The sequence below is a fragment of the Lissotriton vulgaris genome, chromosome 9 (genome assembly GCF_964263255.1).
Source record: "Lissotriton vulgaris chromosome 9, aLisVul1.2, whole genome shotgun sequence".
Lineage (NCBI taxonomy): Eukaryota > Metazoa > Chordata > Amphibia > Caudata > Salamandridae > Lissotriton > Lissotriton vulgaris.
The window spans coordinates 342,909,075-342,922,084 of NC_141697.1; the positions used below are offsets into that span (position 1 = coordinate 342,909,075).

General features: G+C 41.4%; 1 protein-coding gene across 2 annotated transcripts in view; it reads left to right on the forward strand.

The window, feature by feature from the left end:
- LOC147690098 (sodium/potassium/calcium exchanger 4-like) overlaps positions 1 to 13,010 on the forward strand; it is a 558,445-nt gene that overhangs the window by 155,326 nt on the left and 390,109 nt on the right. For both annotated transcript variants that reach the window (XM_086937689.1, XM_086937688.1), the window contains exon 5: positions 9,418 to 9,502. In XM_086937689.1, the coding sequence (XP_086793815.1) occupies positions 9,418 to 9,502 (85 nt within the window). The remainder of the gene's footprint in view (positions 1 to 9,417; positions 9,503 to 13,010) is intronic.

Sequence of the window (13,010 nt, forward strand, 5' to 3'; positions counted from 1 at the left end):
CAATATCTACCTCACTCTCTCTCTCACTACCTCACTCTATCTCTATTTCACTACCTCACTCTCTCTCTCTCTATGTCACTACCTCACTCTATCTCTATCTCACTACCTCACTCTCTCTCTGCTAATGCAATAGGTATCGCATATGCAAGCAAACAAGCTATTGCCAATACAAATGACAATGCCATTTATTTAGGGAAACAGAAAAAAAAATAATGAGCAATGCCAATAGCTCTACCTATAATATTGCCGAGACCATTGCATTGTAAATGCTTGTTTACCTTTTGTTTTGGTTGGTGGGGCTTGGTTGTTGTTGTGGGTGGAAAGAGTGGAGATGTGGGAGTTGTTATAGTTTAGACTACTATTTTTCTGGACAATGGACATTTTGGTTGGACAATGTCTGGGGATGGGGAGATTTAATTTGTTTGCGGAGTATGGTAGACCAATTGAAGGGGTGGCTTTTTTATTATTTGGGGTTAAATAATAAATATTTATGTTAAGTTATTCATGCCTAATCTAGGCTTTTGGGGTGTTTCACCTTTCACTGCTGCCTTTTAGTGCAACCTGTTTTTAGAATGTGCTCATAGTGTATAACAACAATTAGGTATGTGCTATGACTAAGTGGTATCCTTGTCCTACTACTCTCCTGGTATCTGCTGTCTGCAACTATATTGACCACTGGGGAGGGGGGGGGTGATGTTGCTATTACCTATATTGCCTACAACAACTTAGTTAAACAACAAACCATAATTCTCTTACCAAATAGATGAAGCGAGGGCAGCAGTGTTTCCCAAGTCTTGTAAATCAAATAATGTTGGGCAGTCTGGCTAGGGGAATAAAGAAAGAATAAATAGGCATGGGATGGAGGCAGGCCCATTGTCTCTCCAATGTCCTTAAGGGGAAATGGGGGGAGGCTTTTTCACTGCACTCTGGCCCAGCTCCAATCCGGCAATCAATTGGCCCGATTCACAAATGTAAAATGCGACGAAAGTCTAACTTTATGACTTCCGGTATTCACAAAGGGCATTTACTACTCGTAAATGCCGTTTGTGAATACCAAAAGGCATAAAGTTCAACTGTTGGTATTCACAAAGGGCATTTACGAGTAGTAAATGCCCTTTGTGAATACTGAAAGTCATAAAGTTAGACTTTCCTCTCATTTAACCTTTGAGAATCAGGCCCAATGTGTCTAAATGGTGGGGCTATATTGGTCAGTCATACAAAAAGAACCAAAAATATTATAATGTTCCTCTAGCTATATATATATATTTTTTTTTTTAAGCAGTTCAGCGATGGAAATAGCCAGTTCTATGGTTGGTGTCCCAGGCCTAGGCCTAGTAGTCAGGGTAGTAGTAGAGTTCGTCCTCAAACTCAGGTGGTTCACCCAGAGGTTGGTCAGCTAACACACTACCACCATGAACAGAGTCTGAACAATCACCCTCCTCCTATTGCAGTCAGACTTCAGCTTTGGGATAATTCGGTGGTATAAAGTGCTGATTCATTTTGATCATGGTTAATCTCTCCACATTTAGGGGCAAGATACTGGTCCTTCTCACTGCGACAACTACATCAGCTGCACTGAACACACGCTTAGCAAACACCCTGGCTATCGGGCAAGCCAGATACTTTATTGCCAGCCTGATGAGCACTGCCCATTGGCGCCTCTTTCCATACCAATACACCATTCGATTTGATCAAGATAGTCCTCTGTTGAGTCATCCAGCTAGGTCTGGAAAGTCTTCTTAAAAGTCATTAGTGCTCTACCTTCCGCAACCTCATTTGCCTTCACCTCTGCACTGGACTTAAGCCCTGTCTTTAGAAACGAATCAAATGCAGATTTGGGGGCTGATGCTCATGTTCCAGTTGTTGTCGGTGTTCTTGCTGTTTGTTTTGACTGCTGTGAGCCAACACTGCCCTTGGGCTTTGAAGTTGAAAGCTGTTCTGCAGAACTTGGGCCCTGAAGGAGTGGGCCTCTAACTCCCAGCCGTTCTTTTTCTAGTTCACTGGCTGGCCCAGCAATTCACGTCTTATAGTTTGAAACATCCCCGTCTGAAAAAGGAATGCAAGTGGCTAGTAATTGTTTGTACTGTGGATCAAGAATTGTGGCACACATGTAATGTTTGGATGACACAATGTCCCTTTGTACCCTTGTATTAACAGATGTGGGAAGGAGTAAGCTCTCCACCAACTCATGCGCATCTTTTTTTCATCCAGACCTGTGTACATTTCAGACACCTTCTTTAGCTGTTCCTGTAGCATATGTAACAACGGGATTGCTTGGGCCATGGTACTGTTTTCCTTGCTGACTTACCGTGTGAAAACCTCAAAAGGAAGCATCATCTATGCCAGACATTTGACTAGGCCTCATTGGTCCATCTCAATGATCATGCTTTTCAAATTTGCATTCGCTCTTTGCATGACATACTCATTGATCGGTCTGTACTTCTCAAACAGACGTTGCAACATGTAATAAGTCGGGTCCCAACGATTTTGCACCTCCTGTATGAGTGCTTTAACTGGCATTCTCTTATCATGATGAATGATCCTCAACTGCTTCTGGGCTTTAAAAGAATGGCTGAAATGAGTGGACCCTGAAATATCCACCATCTGCCATGGCCTTAACATTATTACTGCCATTGTGTGTCAACAAATCCACTGTTAAGCCCGCTTGGTCACAGTCATTCAAAGACCTTGCTGTTAAAGTCTTCCAAGATGTTTGCAGCTGTATGGGATTTCTCCATGGCAAACATGGCTACTGTTGCATGCTTCTAGCACCATTAACATTTCTAGCCGTGTCAACACCTGCAGATATCATTTCTCTAACCCCCACAAAAGAGATCCAGTGTGCAGAGATGCACATATGATCAGTGGCTTGGCAGCCGGTCCACATGTCTGTTATCAGGTAGATAGTGTGAGCAGCACTCTGCTGCAAAGCTTGACCAACCAATTCCAGCACGTCGTGATGTAGTGCTGGAATAGTAACTCTGGCAAAATAGGACTGGCTGGAAATATTCAATGTCTGGGTAGATGTCTGCCACCAATTCTAAAAAACCCACCCCTTCCACAAAAGGAAAGGGTACGACATCCAGAGCTAGCATTTTAGCCACCTCTACCCTGTACAAACATGCTGTTGAGTGGTTGCATTCGTACTTCCCCTCCTGCCTAATAGTATTCTGGATTTATTTCTTTTCTGGTGCCACTGATGCAGGTGACCTATTCTTGAGACTGAGAGCAGAAGGTGGTAGGCTCAGCGGGGCAGTCACTATATGCCCTTGCAATGGTGTCTGGACCTGACTCTGGTGCCATTGTGATGTTGCTGATCCTGGCGATACTGCTGCACTGGTGGGCACAAGGCTGATTTGCATAACAAAAATGTCACCCTCTTCTTCACCTTCCACCGTGTCTGATCAGATTCAGATTCCCTCCTTTCACCATCTTCACCAACACCACTTGCAGTTTTTTGGCTACGGTGCTCCTCCCAATGGCATGTGTGGTGTGTTCTCAAATGGCTTATTTGGCCTATGCTACCATAGTTTGCACTAAGCTTACCCCGACTAACACTTGACTGCAAATGGAGCATATGACAATGCTCTCTCCTTCTCGCAAACCATAAAGAAGTCCAAAACTGGGGTGGTACACTTTCTGGCAAAGGTGCTATTGCCAATGACAGTCGAAGTGGTGGTAGGTGGGTGTTTTGAAGCTTTGCCTCTTCAATGTCTACTTCTACTGAGGTGGTTGTGGATGTAGGTAGCTACTGGGGCCTTGCAAATATGGCTGGTGGTGGTGGTGGTGGTATGTGTGCCACATCCCTCAGAGCAGGTTGAGATGGGATAACGTCGATCTCCACTGGGGCTGAGCTAACATCCATGATGACTGGCTCATTGGCTTCATCCGTAGATTCATGACTTTCAGTAACCTTCCTTTTCCCTAGCCTCTCCTGGCATGTCCCAGACTGAGACGGAATCTTAGTGGAGTCTTGATCTTCAGAATGGGAGCTTGGAGAAGAAGATGGTGGAGTAACCCTCCTTTTTCTTGCTGGAAATCTGAAAGGCAATGGATCTTCTGAAAGAGTGGCTTCTTCTACTTCCTCAGCATGAAGCTCAATGTCCTGAACTGCTCCTTCTTTGGGAGTAACTACTGGTTGCGTCTGTTGTTGTCCACTTATCTACGTTTTGTACAATGATTGGGTACTATTTTGCAAAAGAGATAAGTCTGTTTCAACGTAGATTAGAGTAGCTGCCTCTGTGCCAAACATGCGCTTGGGCCGAGGTTGAGGTGGGGCCGTTGATGTGGGAGTGCTGCTCCCAGCATGCTCCCCAGAGGCTGGTGTGGTGGGCACAAGTTTGCCAAAATGGTTCTGGTCGGCATGACAGTGGTGGAAATCAGTGTCTTCTTCTCCTCCCCACTGGCCACTTTCTTGGCATTACTGTTTTTTGGGGCCATCTTGAAGCTGTCAGTTGACAGTGGCCCTTAGCTTCACAAGCTGTAGAGATGTTAGTGTTGTATGGTCATGCGTCACATAGTGCATTGGCCTTCTGTCTGGCAGTACTGTGGGTGATGTTGTCTCTTGTGCACCTAAAAGAAAAGAAGAAATAAGAACATTAGTGAAACACGCACTGTTGCAGTTGAATTAGTATTATCATTTAGTGTGCTTAGTTAAATTATAAATAATGAACAATGCAGTGTATCCATTCATAAAACCGTACTAACATAAACTTTCATGTAAACTCAGGAAGGACAAGAAAGATTAACAACACACAGATGTAACTGTTTCCTGTACATCCATCAATTTGGGAATATTATGCGGGACTCAGGGAGGTGCAGGTGACAAAAGAAAACTGACAATGGAATAATCCTTAGTAAATGAATGCTGCTGTGCACCACTTATAGCACATGGAGCTGTTGTCCAATGTTGGGAAAATGGGAAAAATAAAATTAGGAAAAAATGTAAAAAGTAATACTTTTTTCTACAAGATTGTACAAATATAAGTTTTGAAATTAAAACAATGGAAAAAATTGAAAAAAGGTGAAAAAATTGCAAACATTAACAAGAAGAAATGTAAAAAAATTATAAAACAAATTAAAAATTGTTTGTGAAAAAATGATCAACAAATAAAAATAAAAAATACATCATTTAATTGCTGATGTACTAGGGGAAGGGGACTACTACTTACTGTCATGAGAATTGGATTTGGAAACCACTGGGATTTGGGAGGCAAGGAGTGGTGCAGGTAAAAAATACAAAAAAAGGACATAATTATATATAAAACACTACATTAGTATGAACATTGAGCTACTGGCTTCAGGCCTAACACACAAAATGGCCACCAACAACATGGTCAAACAGAAAGCAAGGAGGCATGGCCACAACAAAGAACAAATGCAGGTCTATGGTAAAAGTACACTGACTGCCACCACAAAATGGCCACCAGCCACATGGTCAAAGAGCAAGTAGGGGGCTTGGAAAACAAAGAAAACATGCTGGCCTATGGGCACTGACTATACAAAGTGCCCCCTGGCCAATTGGCATGGGCAACAAAGACAAATGGTGGCCTATGGCAACCATACTCGCACACTGGCCAGACAATTGAGGCATGGTAACACAGTGCACACAGCATTAATTCAGCGATTCCAAAAACGAAAAGTAACTGGGAAAAATTTGATTTTACACCACACATCCTCCAAAGGCATCAAATATTTTTTTTTTGTAATTTAAACGAATGCCTCCCATGGCCTAAAGGATGTTTCGATTGAACAGACACCACAGAAACTGTTGTTTCTTGAATCCATGATTAATACTGTGCCTACTGGCTGGAAGGCTACATAGTGAATTAATTTAATATTGCTAATTTATTTTTAAAAAATGGAGTACATGTAGTGAACTGTGTAAACTAGGCTCCTAATGAAACTAGAGGCCACCCAGCACAATACATTTTTAAAACGAATACAAAAACAAATAAATCCTGGTGCATGGCCTCTATCAAACAACCAACACCCTTATACAACAGTTTTCTAACTTACTAGTGAAATCTCAAATACAAAATCCTTTACTCCAATGGTATATACGCACAGACAAGGAGAGTGTTCCTTCCAGCTTCAAATCCAAATGAAAAGTAACTGCTGGACAAAGCACTGGGAGGAGCTTGCTCAACAGGAACAGGAAGTTGGAGACTCTGGGGCACTTCCTTCCTGTTAGAAAGAAAAAGTTAAAAAGAAAAGACTCCTTGCACAATAAAGCAATGTGAACGGTCCATTTGAGAAGGCTTTTGACTCCAAATTATAATTTCAAACAGATTTAGATGTTTCTTGAGGAGAGAATACTCCACAGGTTGCAGCCATGGTCGATCGCGCTCACTTGCGATCGTGTGCATCGCAAAACAAGTGACGGAAGTTGCTGCTGCAGTCTAAAGCCTAGCTAACAACAGCAAAATCGCACAGGAGCTCGCGGGCAGCTACAAAGTCTTGTTGGTGCTCACGAGTGCCCGGCAAGTCTCTTGTCACTTCCCCACGCATGGGAAATCACTTTTTGAGTGCATGAACAAAAAAAAACCTCTGCTCCGTTGTAGAGTGCAGAGTTTATCGGTAACTCTGCGTTCTCCGCGGAACGCAGATTTGCCGAATTCCACAAACTCCGCGAGTGGAGTTTTATGCCAAGGCCTACCAATTCCCATGCGATTTATCGATCGGCTGTAACACTCTGAAAATACCACGTTTGTAACATATTTCCCACTCTTGGTGTGATGATGGCAATAAAACCTTATTTTAAAAAAAATAGAATTGCACTCAATTGTGAGCATGTTTTCCACTGATATTATTCTTCCTAGGGCATTAAAATTCCATTGTCAAGTAACTGGAAGGTTGTATTTGATATTGTAATAGCTGGTTATGTGCAATTAACAATGCTTCAGTCGAAGTTACAAGGAGCTCCGAAAGAGCAGGTTTTACCCAACAGATCTCAATATTAGAAAGGATGAGAGTTTGTGTCTACAGGAGGTGCTCTAACCTAATTAAATACCTGCCATTTCTTGCTCTCTGACATTATTCTGTGTCAATGTTTGCACAGTATGAGGCTCATCCGGACTATTTTACTTTGTACGGAGTATGTAAAACAAATTATGTGTTGGACTTCAGGCCCATAAGTTCAAACAGATGGCTTTGGTTACCTGTGTGGGCAAGGCATCAATTAACTGCGAGCAGGTACTACTTAGAAGCACTGAGTGAACCATGCATCTTGTCCTCAGACAGACATGGCATAGGAATGTCTTTCACACACTGCCACATCCTGCTGTAATGTTCAAGTTTTTTTTATATGTTAGTTTACAAGAGCAATGTTTTTATCTTAATTTGTATTTTTCGTACCTCAGAAAAGTAACAACCAGCCGATCTTTGCAAGGGTGCAAGAATATACTTTAAAGAGGACAGTAGTACTGTATGGGCTTCATCTCATTGACGGTCCATTTTCTCAACCTGAATATGTTATTTATTGGGGTATTTAGACAGAATATCAGAAACAAAAAGTTTGTGAGACAAAATATTGTGTCAAGAACATCGAGGACAAGAATATCGTGATGGTAAGTTTCTGTAGGTAAGCAAAGTTTTACTATATGTAATTCCACATGTATGTATCTTGACGATATATAGAATGTCAAGGTATGTAGATGTGGAGTTAAGAATAGTAGATCTATACTTACTTATTACCACTTACCTTCTTGATATTTCGGTCCTCAATATTTTTGACACAATATTTTGTCCGCACACTATTTTTGTTTCCGATATTCTGTCAGTGATCCATCCATACAGTACCATAAATACTACACACTTTGTTTCCCCTGTTAAATTCCAGCAAGATTTGCAAAGGGTGTCTACAGGTTGCAGTTGATACGACCCAATTTGGAATTTCAATCCCTGCTCAAGCAGAGGTTTCCACAGAGGGTAGGTAAACTCCAGCCACCTAGGAATCAGGGCCTCTATTTATTTTGCTTCCAAAACCTTTCACTCCCCTAAACAGTTTAAGCAAATTGTAGCCCATTAAGTACCCCACAAGGAATGTTTAGGCTCACAACGCAATCCCAGTACTATACTGTCTAGTACACGTATGAGCTTTAGACATGTAACATTTCTGTAAGTGAAAAACATCATTAATTTCCCTAAAATTCAATTTGCGCTCTCTCTAATTCAATCCTCAGCAAATAGTCCCTGTTGTCCCTGTTGTACCCTCAGCCCTGCACCTGATTAAATAAATGTAAGACGCATTCAACTAATGTGCTAATGTAATCCATCAGTAAACCACAGCAAGGTTGAACGTTCTTCTCATTCGTCTCCATTGATTCGCTGAACATTCCCGAACAAAGCATGTATAGATGTTTGTTTTTCAAAGGAAAGCAAAATGTCTCTTCACTGGCAGTAAAAACGTTATAATACAGACAATAAACTTCAAAATAGTAGACAATAATAACATTCATATTGCTTTTAACAGATATATTCCTATTGTCAATAAATAAATCAATCAGTGATCTTATAAAGCGTGACTACTCACCCTTGAGGGTCTGAAGGTGCTGAGTGGAATGGGGTTGGGGGGTGGGGGGGGGGGGGGGTTCAGTCAAAGAACTAGGTCATGAGGTCCTTCCTGAATTGCATCAATGGTGAACCCATACTATGAAAAAGTGAGCCATGAAATATAATGTGTATTGTTTGATTGAATGAAGAGTCAGTAAGGTTATTACCTGGTCCAGGGCACGTGAATCACTTTCAGGACCCGTTGTAGAATATTGTCACCAAAGGCAATAAAACTTGTTTGCCAACTTGCCTTCCTCTAGCCATATGGATGTAATGATGTTTGTAGGTGCGCATCTTCCCTTGGCACCATAAGGAGGGCACCTATAAGAACCTGCCCATACTCCTTGACCTTTAGTTTGGTGATTTATAATGGTATATGAACATAGCAACACAGTTGTCTTTATTTTCTATAACTTACGGGCTGTGCCCACTCCCGCTCTCTGATATTGTGGGCATTAGCATAACAAAACTTTTATCTGTGATTTTTGGGAGCAAAACCTACTGCAAACTCTGCATGGGTTCTTAAAAATTGATCAATAAAAAAGTATACATAATTATAACATTGCAAGTGATAAAATATTTCGCCGTAGTAAAGCACTGCAATTTCAAAGAAAGAGTTGCGGTCAATGATTGTATGTTAGAATTTTGTAGCCCGAAATTTTATGGCAAATGTATTGTGTTCTTAATATCAATTACAAAAGTATTGTTCCAATGGGCGTAAACATTTTATTATTAACTCCAATGGGGGGGTGAGCATTGTTTCCAGGACTATCACAAATATTGGCTAGTGTTCATATTTTTCACAGTAACTCAGAGTGCTCAGATGTGTGCACATCCAAGCAGTAACCAACACCTCTTTTACAGAAACTGAACCTAAGTGAAGATGTGGCAGGGGCCACGTTCATGGCGGCTGGGAGTTCCTCACCTGAACTGTTTGCCTCAATTATAGGTAAGTCGCACATTGCTTTATGTACAATAGGTTATTCTTCAACATCATGGCATAGTAGAGTCCATACTTTTCTGTCCGTGTGCACTGGCCCGAGTAATCCAAAGTTTTCTCATTTTTTGCTCTCTTAACAACTTAGAAACACCCAAGAAGTGGACATTGATACGTTTTTCAAAAACCTACTGATTTCATTTCAGGTTAAAAACGAACGGCTTTGGAAAGGATGATAAACATTTCTAATTTTTATAGGGTCTATCTAGTGACTTGGGCCATGCTAGCTGCTCATTTGTCTATGTGATAGCCCCCATATTCACAGTTGAACTGGCTGTGAACTGGAATGGCAGATGACGAATTAGGGCATTATGAAGTATAACACTTCACTAGACAGGCCCTTTAAAGAAAAACCTGTACCTCCGCCCCCAAGAAGTGCCAATTTTAATCCTGACACACTACCTCGTTGATAAATGGTTGCTCCACAAATTATGACAAATCATTTAAAGTTATAATCAAGGCCCTGTTAATTAGCAATTTTATATATGCAAATACACATTCCATTCTGCCAGCAGAAAATTTAGATTCACAACTACTGTTTGGAAATTTTGAAGAAGTACAATCTGAGACTCTTTGAGACGCTTAGGCTTGTTTCGACTCAAGGTGATGGACACCTGCCAGAGTTATCACCCAATCCTGAGCTCACCACACAGACTAAACTGTAGGTTAGACCAACTTTACCCCTGTGTGTATCCAACAGGCTGCATGAGCTGGAATGGAATAGTTGATCATGGGTTTGTAACAAGTGAACTCTACCACAGGCAACTGTAATCACTGCATGCCTGGAAGACAAATGTTGTCCTCACTGGATTGCCTTGTGGCAGGCCCGCTAAGACTGGAGTACCTAAAAGTGAAAGAAATCACCACAGCTGGAGCCTACCTCTGCCGACTGTAGTCAGTGCAGGCTGCATGACAGGTATTTTCTTGGTGGTTTTGCTAAAACAGTGTTACCAAAAAATCACAGGAATCTCCACAGCTAGACCTTGCCTCGGCCAGCTCTCATCAGTGCAGGTGACAGTTATACAATTAGCGGTTCTAATGAAACCCTTCCAGCCTGGCTTATTTTAACAGATAAGAGCAGGTATAGAACACTCTACAGTGTCAGATACCTAACCCCAATCCACCTGAACCAAATCACTCTGCACCAAAGACGACAAGCACATATTGCTCCTGAGATGCTGCGTGTGCATTGCATCCTGGAAGTCCACCCCTGCATCATCTCCCAGCATACTCAAAATTGATCACTCATATGTGGTTACTCATACTGGCATGACTGTAAGACAGTCCATCCCGGGGAGATCTTTGTCCTTCCTTTGACCTCTTCGAGTCCTCCTATGCTCACAAGAATCACAGTGTGGTCAGTACTAATTAGCATTCAGAACACATGAAGTGGTGTGAAAATTGTCAGCATTAGAAACTCAACATGTGGTCTGCAGACCAATTTACAGCAGCCAGCTTACTATAACTTGTCCACACACTATTTCTCACTCATCCTTTAGTCCATTAGTCTAAGCACTGTGACCCGAAACATGGCAATAACAGCACCACTCCAGTCACTCACACACCAGGTAGCCTCATAGCAAAATACACCACCCTGCCAACAAATCCCACCTTCATGGTGTAACTTGCAACTCATTAGATAATGCACTTTGGCAACCTGAATGGTGCTAAATAAATACAATTATGAAACAATACAATACGATATGTACAGACAGGCAAATGTTGCAGCATTCAGCGTGCGAAAAATTCTATATTGTACACTAACTCACCTTACTACTGATAGACCGCTGGCTCACCTGCTCAACATACTCACCTGGGCCCATATATCTTTACATTAAGCAGGTAAACCTACACACTCTATTCAATTGGAGTTTTTTTACCATTTGGATTTTTATACCATTTATCTTACCAATCCAAGTCACCGATACCTAAAGTCCTAAAGGATCAAGGGAGTTAGAGAGAAATAGATAGCAAGAATAACATTTAGCATTTCATAAATAACCACAAACTCGGAAAGGTTTTAAAATCTTTATCTAAGTAAATCTCTGAAAGACTTATAAAACATGAAACTCAAATTAATTTCTTATTATGTTTTAGACTAATGTAGATTTAAAACAAACATTTGCAATAACTTGGTGAGAAATGTGTCTTTAAAACACTTGAAGGTGGGTAAGAGAAAAAGGAAAACAGTACAATGACAAACCCACCCTTAATAGTTTCCTATTCCAGTGTGATGACGAACCCTGGTCAAAGGCTGAGACAATGAAATTAGATCCCAAAGTACAGGTGCCAGCAGAAAAGAACAGGGGCAAGCCAGAGTCAGAACCAGGACAGGATACGGACCAATTTGGATCAGGACAGGACCACCACAGGTTAAGACTCGCACCAGAGGTAAAGTTCAAAATGCCAGAGTTAAAACCCTCTCTGCAGCTAACAGTCGAACCACGATTGGGTCATCGATCTCCTTCCCAATAACCCCGATTGAATTATCGAATCTTCTGACAGAGTGCTCCGCCAGCAACTCTGCTCTCGATCACCTATTGAGGGCGTTGGGTCAGTGACAGGTCAGCTATTCGGACAAGTCGGACAATCTAGCTAGCTAAGCCTACCCTAGTTACACTATTTTTCAGGTCAGTGTACCACCCCCAAATGTTGCAAATGTGTGAATCCCACAATTTTATTGGATAAGAACAAGGAGTAACCATCACACCATATTTTTATAGAGGCAACTTGTCAATCATGTATTCATGACATCCCCTCCCATAACTTTATCAACCCACGTTCTTTTTATTCCTCCCGGTAATGAAATGTGTCAAATGTTTTATTTTAATAAACAATTTTATCAATTTAGCTTCCTCTGTCAAGGCAAGAAGTTCATTCTTCTCCGCCTTCCATGCCCGTCTTGGCCATGATTCAAGGCTACAGTTTTCTGTAACTTGTCGCGCAGTCGCAGTTTCTCTAAAGATGCAGTTCAGCAAAGCATTTAGGCCCATTCAGTTTATCATGTAAAAATAGAGAAGAACAGTTTTAGAGATACGGAATAAATAAATACACTGTATACTACTTCTTTCTACTCTGCTCCCATTATTTTATTTTATACTATTGCGTTAGAGATTATGCGAAACAGACAGCTTAGCAAGGCAGGGGTGCAAGCTTCTTGCACCTTAGGACACATAACGGCCATCTTAGTTCTATTGCGCAGAAGCAGAAGTTTTCCCTCCAAGCATATCACGTGGGCATGACAGACGCATGCGCAGTAGAAAATTCCGCATAGCAGCAGCCATTTTAGTGCAAGCGGATTATTGTTAGTAAAAGCACATTGACAAGCTTCCCCTAGATACCTATTATGTTGTGTAATGCAATATTAATAAGACAAAAACATGTTAATTAGTACATTAATGTTATTACGAGAGGGTTGAGTACAAGCAAGTCACTTTACGTGTAAAACCTTGCTCCATCA